This window comes from Cibotium barometz, chromosome 19 (genome assembly GCF_041138505.1).
Source record: "Cibotium barometz isolate CiBa-2024 chromosome 19, ASM4113850v1, whole genome shotgun sequence".
In the NCBI taxonomy this organism is placed as follows: domain Eukaryota; kingdom Viridiplantae; phylum Streptophyta; class Polypodiopsida; order Cyatheales; family Cibotiaceae; genus Cibotium; species Cibotium barometz.
The window spans coordinates 2,110,387-2,130,668 of NC_141064.1; the positions used below are offsets into that span (position 1 = coordinate 2,110,387).

Sequence of the window (20,282 nt, forward strand, 5' to 3'; positions counted from 1 at the left end):
GTCCATTCCTAGTCCAACACTTTCCATGCTTTGCACTCCTTTGCTCCAAAATCTGGTTCTAACTGATTCTTAATTCCTTCTTTATCTGTTGCCCTTCAGGACTAGCCTTAGAGAATGTTCATGGCAAATCTTGCACATGACACCAACTTTAGCCCCTAGTGCTGTGTCATGTGCAAGTTGGTTTATGTTTGCAGGATGTATATGCTCATGTAATGTTTCACAATGATAGTAATCATGTATATGCCACGAATGTATGATGTATGTATGCTGTTTTGGTAGTGAATTGGTTCGGTATACATGTGCCCGTGTGTGACAAAACATCTTCAGTTGGGCTCCCATACAGCCTATCCAAGTTATCACAGCATCAATGGAGTTTTCGACAGTCGGCCAGATGCAATACAGCATGTACAGCAGGTATGGGTTCAGCAAATATTGGTGCAGTTGGTTCGGGTAAAGCTGGTACACGTACTGATGGTTGATACAACTTCTATCGACTGGTACAACTCCAACTAGCACAAGTATAGTAGGTACGAGTACACGTACATCAAGGAACAACAAGTACAAGTACAACAGGGCACAGCAGGTACAGGTACATGTAGATTTGAGTACAATGAGTATAGTTACGGGTTGGCTGCAAAATAGTCGATATGGTACAACGGGTACAACTCGGGTAGATGCAGCACAGAACAAATATGACAAATACTGGCTGGTTGGCTGCAATACAGTGAATCGCACGTCAACTCCTTGCAGGTACACTACGTACAACAGGTACGGTACGAACGGGAGCAACATACAGCCTGTATGCACAGTTCATTAGCCGGTACAAATTCAGCAGGTTCGCCAGGATGTTCGAAAAAAAGGCTTCATCTGGCTGCACGTAAAGAGTCTTCGAAGAATAGTCTTTGCTGTCAACGAACCATGGTTTGATTACAACGAAAAGAGAAGAGGGAAAACGCAGCCTTCATAAAATCATTCAGAAAGAGACATGGTCTACTTGCTTTAAGGTTACAAGGTGGTCGAATTTTTGGAAAGCCTCAAAAATATAGAAAGTTTCTTCTTTTGAAGAAGTTGGGTAGCTTCTTTATATTTCCAACTCTCCACGAGTCTATATTGCCAAAAGAATGCCCGTATCACAAGGGATGCCCAACCCTTATAATATTGTCCATCCATATTTAAATTAGTGTGAACTCTAAACCTTATAAATAGGCCTTTATAAGAATGTATCTCTTTTAGGGCCTCTTTTCACATGTTTTAACCTATAAAATATCAAGAATATGTCAGCAAACAAGAGCATTCACTGGGGATAAGTAGGCTTACAGTACCAGGCATCCCTACCTATCCCTTTACACACCCAAGCAAGCTTGACACAAAACACGTCATTCTCTAGCAAAAATCCTCTAATGCATTCACATGCATGCATGATTTGTGCACATGCATATGCAATGGAAATCTCCCATTCTCAATACTTGTACTATTTTTTTAAAGGCTCTCTAGAATTTCCCAGAGTCCTTTCCCATAGGAACATGTCCAGTGTGGTGACACGAGGGACGATCATTATTAGTGGAATTGTCAGAGTTTTGATTAATGAAATATTGCGAAGTCCTGTTATCTATTACAATTGCAGTGTGGAAGGAGTACGCAGGTTTTGAACAAGCATATGTGATAGAGCACTCAATGGTTCATGAATGAGGGTGGAGGCCTCTTATCTACAGCTTTTTTCCATTTACTTCATTTAGATTCTCAAATGACAAATATTTTCCCATGGTCTTCTATACCTTTCTATTGTGGACCTTGAGTGTCTAACCCCCACACAAGTGCTCGACATATGTCTCATCTGTACTGAATTTACGTGTCCAAATTTGGTGCCATGGATGGGCTTTATATACTCTTATAGTACACTGCCTCACTAAGTTTGGTCAGGGTAACTCAATACATATCAAACCATTAAAATGAGGCACAAAAATAATAATGTTTTGATGCCATTAATCAAATATCATGTATATTGATTTTACGTGTCCGAAGTTGGCACCATCGAAGTGATGACTTTCAGGCCCTATGTACTCTTGTAGTACAGTCTCCTTAAGCATTGTCAAAATAATTCAATACATGTCGAACCACCAAAATAATAATGTCTTGATGTCATAAATCAATTTCACCTATTCTATATTTTTTTGTTCATTAATAACTGAGCATTTTCTATGTCATGACACTTTGTAGCAGTTAGAGTGCTTGGAGTCTGAACCTCAGTTATGTGGTTAGGGGTATGCTTTCAAATTTAAGATGAATTTTGACTAATTTTGTAACATGCATACTTCCATAAACTTATGATTCAAATTTTGGTAACACAGGTGGAACAACAAAGACAAAGGCTACACCAAACACTGGGAATTTTTATTCTTTTGCTTCTGGTCTGGATCTCTTACAAATTTTCTATGGTGGCATGCTTTAAAGTTTTTGATCTAGTTGATCAAGATTTTAAACATTTTGAATTTCCAGGCAAGGTCATGTGATTTTGATCAACTAGATGATTCAAGTGCCATACAATCTTTGCTGGCGCAACTTGCCAAGTTGATGCCTAAATGTGGGTTCTCTTACTTGGATATGATCACTGGAAGCTGTTTTGAAGAAATTATAGGTTCCATAAACGAAGGTATTTTACTTCAGTCTAGCAGAATGGTTTCAATCATCACCCACTGGCTTTCATCATAAGAAAAAGGGTTCAGTGCGTTTAGGTTTTTGTAGATTTCTGCTGTGAGGACTTTCAAATTCTGGACATAAGACAAGGTGCAGCTTTGGCAGGTTGGTTTTTGCATCTAGAAAGAGACATAAGCATTTCTTGGCTTTTTATTTTATTTGTTTTAAGGGGCTTAATAGAGACAAGGTGCAGCTTTGGCAGGTTGGTTTTTGCCCCTAGAAAGAGACACAAGCATTGCTTGACTTTTTATTTTATTTGGTTTTGTCTCTAGAAAGAGACACAAGCATTTCTTTCAGAGTTTTCTGGAGGTGTATTCAAATTATAGTTTGTTTTTTAATCTCCTTGTTATGCCAAAGCAGTGTGCTGGAGGCTGTGTGGTGCTGAAGCAGCAGAAGATGATCAAGTGGCAATAAAGTCACTATGTGATGGACTAAAGAGTTCAAGGCATGCATTTGTAAGTGCGCTGTCTAGTGTGTTGGTCCTCCTTACTCCACAAAAAACATCATGGAAAACAGTGGAAAGGGGCATTGATCTGTTAGCTAATATTTTGGAGTTGGGTACACTTCCTGCTGGAGACAACCCATATCACATTGAACTTCAGCATCTCGAATGCAACGAGCTTCTCAAGCTGAAGGACCTTCTACAGGTACATGATATATTTTCATCAGCTTCGTGGTTTCACATGCAAACTATACTCTGGTGCTGCCCTAGACAGTCCATTTGGCTTTGTACTTCGAGCTTGAGCTCTCCTCTTTCCTTTTTGCCGGGGGGTTGTTCCAAAGGTTAGTAGTTGGGTGTTGAGCAACTCTTTTTGGTGATCAAGAAGAAGGTGGTTTATGTGCACTTTATGGTTCTGACAAAACTAAGAATTGTTTTGATCTTGAGTCCATCCTCTTTCAAATTGATTTTTAAATGGCATGAATAGGTATGTCAATGGCCATAGGTAGAGTTCATGCATAACAACTTCTACATTTTTTTGTGAAGGTCATCATCACAGCTAGTTCAGATATATTGAGTTGCCTGTGCTAGCATATTCCTATTGTGTTCAAGTCGGCCGCCCGTCCCTTCATTGGCATTATGGCTTTTGCCCAAGCCTATCCTTCTCCACTCCCACAGGCCATGAGAACTATCAATTTTTCACAAAACGAGCTTCTCATCCTCCAAAGTGACATCGACAATGAAATGAAGACTACTCTCATTGGGAGGGTGTATGTCTCTCACCTTACCTGTTCACAAGTTAGAGATTGGCTTCTGGCAGCCCTCCTTTCGAAACTGGCCGTGCACTTTCTTGATGCACGTTTACTTGGACGAGGGTTCTTCCAAGTTGACTTCAACTCCCCAAGAGCCACATCTCAGGCACTTGCTGGCAGCCTTTTCCCCTTGGCGAGTGGAAATTATTGTTGGGAGTACCGGCTGGATTTTGATCCTGTAGCAAGAGGATCAGCACCTTACTTAGATTTCTCTAAGATTTCCCACTCTTCCCCGGTTTTTTTGGGAGTTGTGGGCTTCCATAGGAGCTGCATTCGGTCAAGCCTTGCAAGTACTTGTCCTTCCAAGGCTACTTCCACAACGGGTACCTCCACCTTTGATGGAGTACCCTGAGTTTTTGTTCTTGTTTCCAACCCTTCCATCACCAATGGTTACATCTTGTTATAGAGACCGGAGAGCTGAGGTGACAAGTGTGAGGCCACTTGTCTCACTTTGATCCACTTTCTTGGCACATGTCCCAATTTAAGAGATGGTTTCACGTATAAAAATATTTCACTTGGTAGACCTTTTGCCAAATGTGCTTTGACATGTACCCCATTTGCTTAGCTTATGGATGTAATGATGTGAATAGAATTTCCATCAAGTTTGCTAAAAAGTAGTTAACCGTGTTGGATTTTAGGAGTCTGATCCTTTGTATTCCAAGATAATGCCCCATTCCCAAACCTTATACTTTTCAAATATTTATACGTCTTGGAGTCCACCAGACCCCTTTCATATTGGAAAATGTCTAGGCTGGTGACAAATGGGAAGAAGAGGTGGACCTCCTTGGAGCATTTCCCCTCCCTCACTTATGTGAGATGTGTTCCCGCCTTGAAAGGGGGTCCTTCTTCATTGACCACGTGGTATGGTCACAACTTTCAGTCCTTGTCTTCGCGAGGATTGTCTCATGGAACATACAGGGACGTTGTGGTGTTTTTCCGCATCATTGAAAACAACTTATCAAGAAGTAGCTTCGTTCTATAGTCACGGAAGGTCCTATGGACATTTTACTCTTGCAGGAGCATAAATTCAATGCAAGCCAATGTGGTAGATTTGAGGAGTTATTATCTGGTCACGCCTCTTGGTCAGGAGCTGTAGGGACCAAGGTGGTGTATGTATTTCAATGTCACCTCCTATCTTGCTTTGCATCATTGGCCATGGTGTCATTTTGCCTGTTAAAGCGCAGTGGATCATCATTATGTAGGGGAGACACATTGGTATTTTGAACATGTATGCATCTAATCATAAAGGGGAGAGGATTTCCTTTTGGAAGGTCCTCATTGATTTGCTTCCTCATTTTGATCATTGGACAACAAAATCTTTAGCATGAACAACATAATCCTTGATTAGAACAGCATTTAGGACATCATCATCAGCATTAGCATTAGCATCAGCATCATTATCATCATCAACATCATGGAGGGCATGGGAATATTTCATAAGTAATATTTCATGAATACTTTGTCCAAGAATTGGCTGACAACAAACTTGATTGGCAAGTGTGTATTCATATTTTTGGATGACATACTTGTATTTTCAGCCACGGTAGAGCAGCATGACATTGATGTAGAGAAGGTTTTGAAGTTGTTGGAAAGCAACAAACTCTATGTCAATGAGAAAAAGTCGGAGTTTTATTTGTTCGAGGTTCACTACCTTCGATACATTATCAGTTTCGAGGGCATCTGACTTGACTTGGCGGAATTGGCCGAGATAGTCAATTGGGAGATACCGTAGACAGCTTATGATATTTGGTTTTTTGTGGGCATATGCCAAGCATATTCCACCCACATCGACAAGTTCTTTGACCTCTCGGCGGATTGGCGGATCCGCTTCGCTTGAGGGCGAAGGCAGTGGATCTGAATGACTTCACGAGCTTTGGAGGCATTCAAGAACCTCAAGGTGGCCTTATTAGAGGCTCCTTGTTTAGCGTTGGCCTCATGGAATGAGCTGTTCCAAGTGATTACCGATGTGAGTAGCATCACGATTGGAATTGCTTTACAGCAGAATGGCCATCCAGTAGCTTACATGCCTTGTAAGTTACTATCCGCAGAAAAAAATTACTCAGTCTATGATCGGGAACTCCTCGTAGTGATTTAGGCCCTAAAACATTGGAAGCATTTCCTTTATGGGCGAGACTTTGAGGTTTGCACTGACCATCAGGTATTGCGTTGGATTCAAACAATGCCAAGTACACAGTGGAGTGACCGTCAGTACCGTTGGAGTCAGATTTTCCAGCAATTTGATGGCACAATGCTTTGAGTAGGAAGGGAACAGTAACTACGATTCAGACCGCTAGACTAGACCTTGTTGTACTGGACTAGAGAATATGAAGCACACGTAAGTGGATTTCGAGGAATTGAGTACACAGCGGGAACATGCATTGGACGCCTCAGGACCATGCCACTTTTTGATACGGGATGGTTGGCTTCTCTACAAAGGCTGCCTTTTCGTTCAGGGCAGCTCTTCTCCATGATGCCCATGATGCTATCACCGGTGGTCACAGGGACATGAACTCGACTTTGGAGAAGTTAGAGCAGCAGTTTTATTGGCCAAGAATGAGGCGAGATGCGTTCACTCATGTGCAACAATGTGAGATTTGGCAGAAAGTGTTAAGCGTCACATGGGGAGAAAGCAAGGTTGCTTCAACCATTGCCTATTCCCGAGGGACCTTTCCAAGATATATCTATGGATTTTGTGACAAATTTGCCTCCCAGTCAAGGTAAGCGTAACATGCAATGTTTGACTATTGTTGATATTTTGCAAATTTGTTATGCTTATTCCATCCATGGCCAATGTGACCGCTGAGGACGTTGCCCACTTGTTCATTCGGCATTGGTACCCGATTGCTGGAATTCCTAGGACCGGAGTGTCAGACCTGAAAGAATGTGCACAAGCGGAAGCAAATAAACATGAGAGAGAAAGATTGCAAGCAAGAACAAGAGCTTTATTAGCTTGAGGTTACAGAGTACAAGAGCCAGCAAATAGGGCAATGAAAGATGATTGAATGAATAAAAGAGAGCAACTCTTATATACTTGTGCATGAAGCAGTTGGTTGTAGAAAACAGGCCGACAGGACTCCACGACACCATAAGGAGAGATGCAATATTTTAACACCCCCTTTGCATCTTGAAGTGTGCCAAAAAGTCAGAAGAAAACTGATGACGAAGGTGCGACCATGGACACCTCAGCATGGCCAGTACTGAGTACACCTCGGAAAATGCACGTCAGCTTGTCGTCTTCAGAAAACATAATGCCACTATAAAGAGCAAAAGAAAATCTGCTTGGGTCCAAACTCAAAGTAGGACTGTGAACACATCACATCCAATAACCTCGAACAAATGAACATGGAACACATCCTGTCCATAGTCTCTGCTGACCAATAGTTCTGGAACTCATCCGAACTATGAAGGAAACTTGGTTGATCCTGGAACTCATGCGGACCATCAAGTGAACATGCCGTCTTTATACTTGGAACTCCGACACATGGGTCCCATGCTCTAGATTTAATATAAGAGAGCTTTTGAAAGCTCCCTCTCTTGCCCACAAGCCGTTTCTAGAAGACAGCACGCGGGGGATGCCCTTAGGATTAGAGCAGGACACCAGTCATGTTCCCTCCAGTCTGTAAGGCCTTTGGAGAGTGGGGTTATCACTAGACGAGTCAGTGTCAGTGTCATGTGACTTGTCTTTGCCCTTCTTTGAAGACTTGCCCTTGTGCCTGGCTTTGCCTTTGTCCTTTGACCGACAATCCTTTGACAGGTGGCCTTTCTTCCCACACTTGTAACACCGACTCCAAACTTTCTTCTGCACCGTCGCGAGTGCCTGATCAGGTCCAATAGACGATGAAACTTTCAACTTCCCCCGTGAAACTAGGATGGATTCCTCTTTCAAGAGGAGAGTACAGAGATCATCAAACTCGAGGGAACGTGTTGTGATCTGAACTCGCAAAGCTCGGGAAACCATGTCATAATCTGCAGGAAGCCTGATGAGGACGAGAGCAGCTAACTGAGAAGAGGTCAGGGCAGTACCCATTGCCACTAATTGGTCATGAATTACCTTAACCTTCATCACAAATGACTGCATGGAAGTCCCTGCCGTAAACTCCAGGGAAAAGAGCTGATCCAATAGGTTGACAGACTGCATTGTAGAGTCCCGTGCATATAGATCTGTCAGCTTTCTCCAGATAGAAGCAGCACAATCGAATGTTTGCACGGCGGAGACCTCTGGTGAGATGGCTTGTAGTACAAGTGCAGAGTGAGCTTTTGAGTCTTGATTCTCCCAAGCTGAAAGTTCTGCGAGAAAGGCATCCTCCTGGTCCTGAGTCCACGCACTTACTGAATTTGCAGCGAGAACTCCTCCACTTGCCTCTGTAGAAGAAAACGTAGCCTGGGGGCTGGCCGACAGCAGTTGGAGGGATTGTAGAGCAAAAAACACAGCTTAGAAAGAAAAAAAAAATGCAGCCATTGTTTGAAGGATCTACAGCCAAGAGAATCTAGGGAAGCATAAAACGGAGAGAAGCAGATTGTGCAACAGCCAGAGCCTAAGCGTATGATGCCATGAAAGAATGTGCACGAGCGGAAGCAAATAAACATGAGAGAGAGAAAGATTGCAAGCAAGAACAAGAGCTTTATTAGCTTGAGTTTATAGAGTACAAGAGCCAGCAAATAGGGCAATGAAAGATGATTGAATGAATAAAAGAGAGCAACTCTTATATACTTGTGCATGAAGTAGTTGGCTGTAGAAAACAGGCCGACAGGACTCCACGACAGCATAAGGAGAGATGCAATATTTTACCAAGACTGTGATGCCAACTTTACAAGTCATTTTTGGAGGACATTGTTTGACAACTTTGGTGCTAAATTTTCTAGTGCGTTTCACCCACAGATGGACGGCCAGATGGAGATTTACATCCAGTTGGGCCTTTGACGTGCTGAAATGTTATGTCCACAATCAACAAAGCAAGTGGGAATCTTGTTTGCCTTTAGTTCAAGTAGTCTTGAATGAATCATTTTCTTCAACTATTGACAGGACTCCTTATGGAGCAGTGTTTGGAAGACCATTCTAGTTGCTATTGACTAGAACCTCATGTTTAGTCCCTGAAGCGAACAGATTGACAGAGGCTTACTAGGAAATCTTGGAATGAGTCAAAGACAGGGTGGCTAAAGCGTAGGAGGCCTACACTTGACAGGCCAATAAAGATAGAAGGGAAGTGAAATTCTCGGAAGGAGATTGGGTATATCTTTGAATAATGAAGCAACGGCTGAAGCAGGTGATGCCCAAAGTTATCTTTCCATTTCCTATCCAGAGAAAGATCAACGAGGTGTTGATGAGATTGAAGTTACTTCCGAGTTGAACCATGCAGGATGTGTTCCATGTCAGTTGGCTCAAACCATATGCAGGTCCAATCCCTTTAGAGATTAAAGATGAAGCGGAATCAGACATTATTGGTGGAGCTGAAGTGATGGTTCCCGAGCAGATCCTTCTACACCGCTTTAAGCACGGTTCTAGCCAAAGACAAAGACAGTTCCTTATGAAGTTTCAAGACCGAGGGACACACGAAGCGGTTTGGCTTGACAAAGAATTTTTCGACAACTATCCAACTTTATTGACGGGTTATGTACAGCAGGTGCAGGACCTGAGGCTGCAATGGAAACTTTTTCCTTGTGAGCCCTAGTCGAGGACGAGTCAGCCATGGCTCCACTCTACGCGTCCGAGGTTAGGTGTACAAGTCCCGTACATGGTCTTGGTTAGGTATGCAAATCCTCACATGAAGCAGTGCCAGTCCGTACTGTGAGTCGTCACCCTCTTGAATGATGCCAGGTGTTCCAGGTGTTTGATTTGTAGCTAGATACTGGGCATCTGTGTAGTTGCATGTAGAATAAAGGGGCAGCCCTTTGGACTACCCAAGAAAATGGTTTGTAACCCTTGCCTATCAAGGGAGTATCCCTTGGGGACCAAGAGGCCCATGGCCAATGCCCAACAGCCCAAGAAGGGGCTAGGCCTTGGTCGGCTAGGCTTTGGGGCGTGTGCAGCCTGTCGGCCAGCCCATATGGCATTGGCCAGCCAGCCAGCGAGCCAGCCATGGAGGCCAGCCTAGTTAGCGGCCAGCCTCAAAGGCAGCCAGATTGCAAGGCGGCCAGCCAAGGCGTGAAAAGCGCTTATTAAAAGGGCTTATATGCATCCACCGACCAGCATAAGAGGTGCTATAAAAGCAAAAGCTAGGAATTCATTTAGACATCTCATAATTCACAAAGTGTTGAAGAACTCCAAGGGCTAGGACAGCCAAAGGGAGCCAAAGGTGAAGTTTGAAGGTCAAGAGTTAGGTCCTTTACAGGCTGAAAGTCTACAGCCACAAAAATCTACAGACTTCCGTTATTTTCTCATCATTCTAATAAAGCAAATACACCATCTGTGGTGGGGACCCTATAGAGGGTATTTGGGACCCAATACTTTGTCCGACTCACTCTCTATCTCTCTCTATCTCTCTGCACATATCTATCTTGTGCGTTATCTTCATCACAAAAGATTGCTGAATTCTGTCCATTGAAGAACCGATTCCATTCATCAAGCTCTTAGCTTCTGCATGTTACGGGAAGTTAGGTCCTCAAAGGAGTACCTCAGTGGCTTCCCGAGAATAGGAGGTGCAGCCTCAGTTAGGTGCCTTGATCAACCTCAATCATCATCAATCATAAGTCGGTGCATTCAGGGACGAGTATACATGCAAGGGGACAACATTGGAACAGATGCACGATCATGGAGTGGAATCAGAAGCATAGTCTGAAACCGGCCTTCAGAAATCTGACGGGCGGTGAAACAAACACTCGCACACAAAACACTTCATCACCCATGAGGACTTGGAAAAGGAAACAAATAGGGGGAGCTAGAGTACTCCTGCAAATAGTACAAGGACACCGATTGGCCCCAAAACGCAGTGGTGCCCCTTGCGGTATTTCTTTACTTGATCAAAATTTGAGTACAAAGTACAACTTGTAGAATCCTCTACCAATAGGATCCCTCGAAGCTTTCACCCAGGACTTCCAAATAAGAACTCTCGTTATTACAGCAAAGCATTCCATAGAGAAGGCACACCTGTACAACACCTCCCTGCTTGAAAAGGTCTTCTCCATCTTTACCATGGATCCCTCAAACCCTTTCCCAAACAGCAGTAGGGCTGTACCAAACCATATGTCCTTCCCTATAGTCACAGCTTGCATGTAACCGTAAGAAAACTACAACCTGTTCACATGAATCCAAAGACATGCTTTCCACATGAAACCAAAGACCTGTATCCGATAAACCAAAGACCTGTATCCCATAACCATAAGCCTGTTTCTTCGATACCAAAGTCCTGTTTCCTCTTGAAAACCAATGTCTTGTTTCCTCTCGAAAACCAATCAAATCACGGTTGCCAAAACCTAGAGAGAGAAAGATAGAGGACGTGTCAAGCAATCCTTGAATACACATAAGGCCAAGACGAAGAGCAACAACACATCTCTTCCAAGAACATCATCCTGTGCATCTTAGCTTGATCCTCTGTATCCCAATCTTGTCAACAAGGCCTGCAATCCACGATGAGAGAGAGAACAATATCCACGCACTAGGGCCTGCAATCCACACACGCAGCCCAACAAATGTGCCACACAAAAGCACGAACGCCCATAGCACAGAGGCGCGCTCAACAGCAGCCCACGTGCTTCTGCGACAGCCTGGATGGGACTCCTACAAACTTGCATAGCCACACAATCCAGCCCACGTGGCAGCTTAGCGTACGGTTCTGGTGCCTGCTTGGTTGCAGTCCACATACGCAGCCCGCCTGGCTATTTCTTACTCGCAGCCGCTTGGCGCCGGTTGCTGGTTGTAGCCCATATGCGCAGCCGCCTGGCTGTAGCCCATGCACGCAACAGCGCCCGCTTGGCTGTAGCCCATACGCGCAGCAGCGCCCGCCTGTACCACACGAGGACCACACGACGACTCTGCTCCAAGGTGATGCGCCCGCATATACCACCACCCGGCACTCGTCGATGATGCACAATCTGCCACCCTTCGCCTTTTTATAGAGATGCGATTCGCTTTCTCCAAAAAAAACAAAAGTAGATATAATAAACGCATGCCCATAAAAATAATATTATTTTAAGCCTTCAAAGGTTATAAAACCTTATAAACTCAAAATCCCTTTTGTCCCTTTTCACACTTGCGCTGGCCACATATGGGTTTCCTTTTCATATCCAAACTGATGCCTGTTCACACTGTCCATCCGGTGCCCGTGCCCGTGCCCGTGCCCGTCTGCTTGTTGTCCAGAGAAAAACACAGGGTCGTAACATAGTCCCAGGGAGGCGCACATATCCATTTGAGGAATGCAGCCAAGGTAGCATATGGAGTGGTCTACAACAGACGAAGCCGGAGGAAAGCATGATGGCAGAGTGTTCTCCCTGTCATCAAGTTTAGCAAGGGGGGGTGTCACGTGCACGCTTGTGACATGGGTAATCTTCAGCATGAACAACATAATCTTTGATTAGGACAATAGTGAGGACATCATCATCGTCAGTAGCATCAAAATCATCAACAACATCATGGAGGACATGGGAACCCAACTGGTAGCCATCAGATAGCAGTTGGCAGCCTCTAGAGGACCCAAGCAAGCAAGCAGCCAATCACCAGTGTGAAGGCAGCAGTGTGGGCAAGCATTGAAGAAAGCTCAACATTTAAAGTAATATTTCATGAATACTTTGCCCAAGAATTGGCTGACAGCAGTCATGCAAGCCGACCAGCTCCTTTAAGCATATATATATAAGCATGAAGTCATCATTCATTCATCATTCATGCACCATGTGGGTTGACTACCATGAGTATATAACATGTACGTTCCTAAAAGGTGATTTTCCTGGATTCATCTAGTATAATTCAGCCGTATTAGCGGACATGCAGATTTCACATTGTGAAGTTTTCATCCAAGTTGCGGCCAGTTGATATTGTGCTTATTCTCTCTATCTTTAGTGGTGCATTTGCCCTATCAACTACTTATTTGCTGTACCAATTCTTTCTATTTGCTACTTCTCTTAGTGCTAGGCTTCATTATGGCTGAGTCTGCCCTGCATCTCCGGAGGTTTGACAGAAACTCAGTACGAAGGGCTTTGTGTGAATATATGCTCTTATGTGTGTGTGTGTGTGTGTGGAGTGCGTATGTGAGAGCATATCTTGATATAGAGTTCTACACCCACTATTGGGCACTGATGGCGTTAGTGGGGATGTTGTAGTATCTAGTCCATACTATGCATAATGGAGTTGATAGTTATATAGTCTTGTGGGTTGACTACCATGAGTATATAACATGCACGTTTCTAAAAGATGAATTTGGGCATGTTCCTGGATTCATCTAGGTATATAATTCAGCCGTATTAGCGGACATGCAGATTTTACATTGTGAAGTTTTTGTCCGAGTTGCGGCCAGTTAATATTGTGCTTATTCTTTCTATCTTTAGCGGTGCACTTGTCCTATCAACTACTTATTTGCTATACTAATTCTTTCTATTTGTTACTTCCCTTAGTGCTAGGCTTCATTATGGCTGAGTCTGCCCTGCATCTCCGGAGGTTTGATAGAAACTCAGTACGAAAGGCTTTGTGTGAATATATGCTCTTATGTGTGTGTGAAATGAAATGAAATGATATATTAACGTCTTCAGAAGGTCAAAATGACCTATGAGACCAAAAAGGTTACAACAATTGGTGGATCTGATACAATGTCTGTGTAAGGAAAGCTAAAAACAACTAAACAACTAACTGAAACTGAAACAACTATGAGGAAAAGTACGGTACTAGGAGCTCCTAATGGATAACATCTGGGAGGAAAACTCCAGCAACAAAGGTAAGCATCATACACATCACTATCCAAAGATGTCTCTCATCGGTCGATGGCGGATATCCTCAATGTCCTCCATGGTGAGTACTCTGACTGGACGTCTCCCATGCCGTGCTAGTATGGTCCTGATCCTCTGTTGTAGTCTCCGCCGGTGTCGAGATGGGCCTCTCATCTTGGGGCGCCTGGACCGCCCCAGCTCTATAGCCCGATCAATCAGTGTACCTCTAGTGTGAGAGAGAGAGAGAGTATATCTTGATACAGAGTTCTACAGCCACTATTGGGTAATGATGACGTTAGTGGGGATGTCGTAGTATCTAGTCCATACTATGCATAATGGAGTTGATAGTTATATAGTCTTGTGGGTTGACTACCATGAATATAACATGCACACTCCTAAAAGGTGAATTTGGGCATGTTCTTGGATTCATCTAGATATATACTTCAGCCGTATTAGCGGACATGCAGATTTCACATTGTGAAGTTTTCGTCCAAGTTGCGGCCAGTTGATATTGTGCTTATTCTTTCTATCTTTAGTAGTACATTTTGCCCTATCAACTACTTATTTGCTGTACTAATTCTTTCTATTTGCTACTTCCCTTAGTGCTAGGCTTCATTATGGCGGAGTTTGCCCTGCATCTTCGGAGGTTTGACAAAAACTCAGTACGAAGGGCTTTGTGTGAATATATGCTCTTATGTGTGTGTCTGGAGTGCGTGTGTGAGAGCATATCTTAATACAGAGTTCTACACCCACTATTGGGCACTGATGACGTTAATGGGGATGTCGTAGTATCTAGTCCATACTATGCATAATGGAGTTGATAGTTATATAGTCTTGTGGGGTGACTACCATGAGTATATAACATGCACGTTCCTAAAAGATGAATTTGGGCATGTTCTTGGATTCATCTAGGAATTCAGCCGTATTAGCGGACATGTAGATTTCACATTGTGAAGTTTTCGTCGGAGTTGTGGCCAGTTGATATTGTGCTTATTCTTTCTATCTTTAGCGGTGCATTTGCCCTATCAACTACTTATTTGCTGTACTAATTCTTTCTATTTGCTACTTCCCTTAGTGCTAGGCTTTATTATGGCTGAGTCTGCCCCGCATCTCCGGAGGTTTAGGGTTTTGTGTGAATATATGCTCTTATTTGTGTGTGTGTGTGTGTGTGTGTGAGAGCATATCTTGATACAGAGTTCTACACCCACTATTGGGCATTGATGACGTTAGTGGGGATGTCGTAGTATCTAGTATGAAACTCAGTATGAAACTCAGTATGTAGGGCTTTGTGTGAATATATGCTCTTATTTGTGTGTGTGTGTGTGTGTGTGTGAGAGCATATCTTGATACAGTGTTCTACACCCACTATTGGGCGTTGATGACGTTAGTGGGGATGTCGTAGTATCTAGTCCATACCATGCATAATGAGTTGATAGTTATATAGTCTTGTGGGTTGACTACCATGAGTGTATAACATGCACGTTCCTAAAAGGTGAATTTGGGCATGTTCCTGGATTCATCTAGGTATATATATATCATTCATCTTCATTCACATTTAGAAGTTAGTAGAAAGCATGTAGAAGGCTAGAGGTCACCCTATTGGGGTAGAACAACAGCCTTTGAAGATGTACAATTATTCAGTCACCTTTTTGTACCATGTAATAAAGAAAACCCTAACACCAACTAGCTCTCTCTTCTTCTCTCTCCTCTTTCTTAATTCATGTTTAATCACCATCTTGTTCTTAATCAAGCTTAGGGATGTGGATCAGTACAGGAAGGCTTTCACGCATGCAACAATTTCCTTTTGGAAGGTCCTCATTGATTTGCTTCCTCATGCTGATCATTGGATCATTGGGGGTGACTTTAATATGGTTGAGCAACCTGGAGACAAAAGAAGAGGACAAGTGTGTATGGTGCATCCACTTGAAAGGGTCTCTTGGGAGAGGTTTATTCTTTCTATACATGGTAGAAATTGTTGGCATGAGGATGATATTTAAAGGAGGCCATCCTCTTTCCTCTTTTCTTGGTCTAATAGGAGGAGGGATGCAAGTTGCATCTATGCAAGTTTAGACCGCCTCTATGTTGATGATTGTGTTCTTGATAGGGGAGGACGTACACTCATGCATATGGCACTTCCAAATCTGATCATTGCCCAGTGGTTTTATATATTACAGATCTAGGATACCTCTTCTCCTCATGTGCATATTCTTGAGCATTTCTACACAGATGAAGAGCTTTCGCAACAGATGATAGATGTATGGAGGTCTCATGACTTTTTTGATGGCCTATGGAGTGTGGCTTCCACATTGCAGCGTGTCAATTATTTTTACCACATGACGACCTTACTTAGGAGACAAAAGGTCATTGACCATGAGAGGGCTATCAGACGTAGGTTATCACCATTATAGAGGGAACATGAAAAGCATCTAGATCCCCAATGGATTGCAGATTTTTTTATGTAATGTTAGGGCTGAGCTTTAGGAGAGAGCGAAGTATCGTCACCATGTCCAAGAGTCATTTTTTGGACTCAAATGGGAGGTAGATGCAATAAACACTTCTTTGCTACTCATGGCCCATCTCGTAGCAGGGAAAGTGTTGAACAATTGCAGGATACTCAGGGCATTCTCGAATCTTGCAATGGTGAGGTGGATTGCCTTTGACTTTATTGCCCCATACCCCCCAAAGGGATAGAGCACGACAGAAGGTTTGTGCTACTTCGCATCAGATGGTCATGGAGGACGTGTACTTGACTTCACGCCCCTTTCTTTGTTGAGGAGTTCAGGGTGGCACTGCATGCATTACCTGAGGGTAAGTGTCCAAGAGATGATGGCCTCTCACCCACCTTTTTCGTGACACTTTGGGATGACTTTGGGAGCATATCACGACGGCCTTTCAAAAAATGTGGAACACTCGGAGTATGCCTTTTTCTCTTACTGAGGGCTTATTCACTGTATCCCAAAAGGTGGTGATTAGTTGAATATTGGTCAATGGAGGCCTGTCACATTGCTTTGGACTGCCTACAAAATACTTACCAAGGTAGTAAGTGGAACCGGCCTGTAGAAACCAAAGTGCGGTAGACTAACTGTCGTCCTAACTCAGCTGTAAATCAGTAAAGTAAACAGATAAAAGGGAGCTAGAGTGCTCCTACAAGAAAATAATGACACGTGTTGGCCCCAAAGTTTGGCGCCCCTTTCGGTATTTCTTTATTCACATTCAAGGAAGAGTTCAACTGAGTACAACATGGCTGAAAGGAAGAGTTCAACTGAGTTCAACTGAGTACAACATGGCTGAAAGTAATGGCATGCCCAATATGTTCACACCTCTGATCCTCTCAGCATCAAAGTCCCGCACAGTCTTGTGCTAATTCCAATACACAAACCTGCATCCCTTTATGCCAAGAAAATACATTCAAGAGGCCTCGAACAACGTAGCCAAATTGCCCTTATTCGCAGCAAAAAACACCGCCATACATCAGCCCACAAACTCGTCCAAAAATATCCCTCGGATTGCCCTGTTTCCACCCTCAGAATTGCCAAACGCTTCCTCTCTCAAAGGGCCAGAGGAGCACCTCTGACACAATCACGAGCCAGTGAAAAGAGAGACTCTCACGCTCTGTTCGGTCCTGTGTACTCCTGCAGTTCTGCACTTCCAGCAGCCTCCTTCAGTCTCGCACTGCCTTCCACGAGAGAGAGGAAGAGAAGAAAGCCCTGTTCGGCTGTGCGTAGCTTTCCGTAGGGGAGAGAGAGAGAGAGAGAGAGAGAGAGAGAGAGAGAGAGAGAGAGAAATGAAATGTTATATTAACGTCTTCAAAAGGCCATAATGACCTATGAGACCAAAAAGTTACATCATGGTGGATCTGATACAATGTCTGGATAAAAAACCAGAAAATGAAAAATAAAGATGATACTACTGGCACCTAGAAAATAAAACTGGAACTGGAAGGTAAACAGAAACCCTTATAGGGTGTGAATATAGCGAGGGGGGGGGGGGGGTACGCTATGGAGGTGAGTGGAGTACAGTGAGGGGATACAATATCATGTGGGACGGGGGGTACACTATGGAGGTGCCTCCATCTCATAATATGTGCCGCATCAGACGCTGGCTGATCTCCTCAATATCCTCTGTGGTTAGCACCCTGACTGGGTATCCCGCATGTCTCGCAAGAATAATCCGAATCCGCCGCTGCAACCTCCGTCTATGCTGGGATGCCCTCCTCCGTAGTCGTGGGCGTCTGGACCACCCAAGCTCAATCGCATTATCAATCAGTGTACCGCTGGTGTGGGCGGTATCCATGTCCTGCTGCTGCTGTGGTCCATCTGGCGCAGTGATGGCTGGACTAAAAAAGTTTGTAATGTGCCTGTGAGTCTGGCTCTCTGTGCGCCTAAGCAGGCTATCTCTATATCTCTGCAGCTCAAGCAAGAACAATCCCAAACACCTCTGGTCCTGGTACCCCATGGCTCTGGAAAGTGGTCCAAAACCCTCTCTGAATAAACAGTGGAAACGACTACGTATCTCATAGTATGCAGTACAATGGCATATATAATGCAGCTCTGTCTCTGGCTCCCCATAACTGGGTCTGATCACAAAACCATCTGCTGTGAGCTGAAGAAAATGCTCTCTGTAGAAAGCCATCTTCGTGCCCAGCTCCTCAGTCGGCTGTATCCATGTCCTTCTAATGTCCAGCTGAATCGTATTGTTGTAGGCAAACTCAACAAGTGGAAGATACTTCTCCCATGCACTCTGTTGATCTGCCACATAACACTTCAATAAATCCAACACGGCTGAATTTGCAGCTTCACTTTGGCCATCCGTTTGGGGATGATAAGCTGATGAAAACTCAAGTTTAGTACCCATATTATCAAACAAAGCCCTCCAAAATAGGCTTGTAGTTCTGGGATCTCTATCCCCAACAATGGATTTAGGCATACCATGATGCTTGAAAATATTAGCAAGAAAAAGCTTTACCATATGATCAGCTTTGATGGTTTTCTTGACGGGCAAGAAGTAAGCTTGCTTGCTAAACCTGTCCACAATGGTCCAAATAGCATCATTCCCATGCTGGGATCTAGGCAAATCCATAATAAAAGCCATAGTAATGCTTTCCTAAGGTTGCGAGGGAATAGGCAATGGCTGAAGCAAACCTGGAGGCTTTTGCTTGTCAAATTTCACCTTTTGGCAAGTAATACATGCACGCACATAAGCCTCAATGTCTTTACGCATGCTCGGCCAAAAGAAATACCTCTGAATCATACGAGTAGTAGGCATAATACCTCTATGACCAGCATAAGGTGGAGCGTGACATTCGTCCATAACCTTTGGACGCAAATCCTTTACCACACATAGGCAATTATCCTTCATGAGATAACCCTCGTTGATAACATAAGAGGCATGTGAATGACCAGCCATCAAATCAGTCCATATATGGCAAAAATCAGCATCCAAATGATACAAATCTCTCATAGCAGATAGGTCTCCATGAGAGGCCACTGAGACTGCAGCAACATAAGGCCTCCTAGATAGTGCATCGGCCACCACATTTTTCTTTCCTGGAGTATGCACAATCTGAAAATGAAACATGGAAAGAAAGTTTGCCATTCTCATCTGCTTCTCTGAAAGCTTTGTTTGAGATAGAAAGTATCTCAAGCTTTGATGGTCTGTCTTGACTACAAATTCAGCCCCAAGAAGGTAATGTTTCCAAAACTTTAAGGCGTGAATTACAGCCAAGAGCTCTTTCTCATAGATATCCATATGAAGCTCGGCATCATGCAAACGACGGCTCTCGTACGCAACTGCGTGTCCTTCTTGATTTAGGACAGCTCCTATGCAATCACCACAAGCATCACATTCAACCACGAATGACTTGTGCAAGTCAGGAACAATCAATACTGGACCACATATGATCGCATGCTTGAGTTGCAAGAAAGCATCCTGTTCCTTTGAAGTCCATTTGAAAGCAGTTTTCTTCTTCGTGAGATCATGTAGAGGAGTGGCAATCATAGCAAAATGTCTTATGAAACGCCTGTAGTACGAACATAATCCCAGAAAACTGCGTACTTGATGTACGTTTTGCAATTCGGGCCAATTGCGAATGGTCTCTATCTTTGCAGGATCCATTGTAACTCCATCTTTGGATACAATATGACCCAGATAATGAATCTCTGAAAGGAAAAACTCACTTTTCTTGGCATTGACGAAAAGTTTATGCTTTCGCAACTTTTCAAACACTGTGACCAAATGAGTTCTGTGTTCCTGCTCATTCTTGGAGAAAACCAAGATATCATCAAAGAAGACTCCTGTGAACTTGCGATGGGGTCGGAATATCCTATCCATCATACGATTAAAAGTAGCAGGAGCATTGGTGAGACCAAAAGGCATTACCAAGAATTCATATAATCCGAAGGCTGTCCTGAATGCAGTCTTATGGACGTCTTGTGGCACCACGCGTATCTGGTGATAACCACTCTTCAAATCAAGTCTGCTAAAGCAAG

At 43.6% G+C, this 20,282-nt stretch overlaps 1 protein-coding gene across 10 annotated transcripts in view; it reads left to right on the forward strand.

The window, feature by feature from the left end:
• The window catches only part of ALF4 (aberrant root formation protein), a 132,946-nt gene that overhangs the window by 10,408 nt on the left and 102,256 nt on the right, over positions 1-20,282 (forward strand). For all 10 annotated transcript variants that reach the window (XR_015268051.1, XR_015268052.1, XR_015268049.1 and 7 more), the window contains exons 5-8: positions 2,349-2,408; positions 2,497-2,650; positions 2,743-2,799; positions 3,055-3,341. Coding sequence is in view for 3 of the 10 variants with exons in the window: in XM_086813121.1 (XP_086669247.1) it covers positions 2,349-2,408; positions 2,497-2,650; positions 2,743-2,799; positions 3,055-3,341 (558 nt within the window). In the remaining 7 variants the exon portion in view is untranslated. The remainder of the gene's footprint in view (positions 1-2,348; positions 2,409-2,496; positions 2,651-2,742; positions 2,800-3,054; positions 3,342-20,282) is intronic.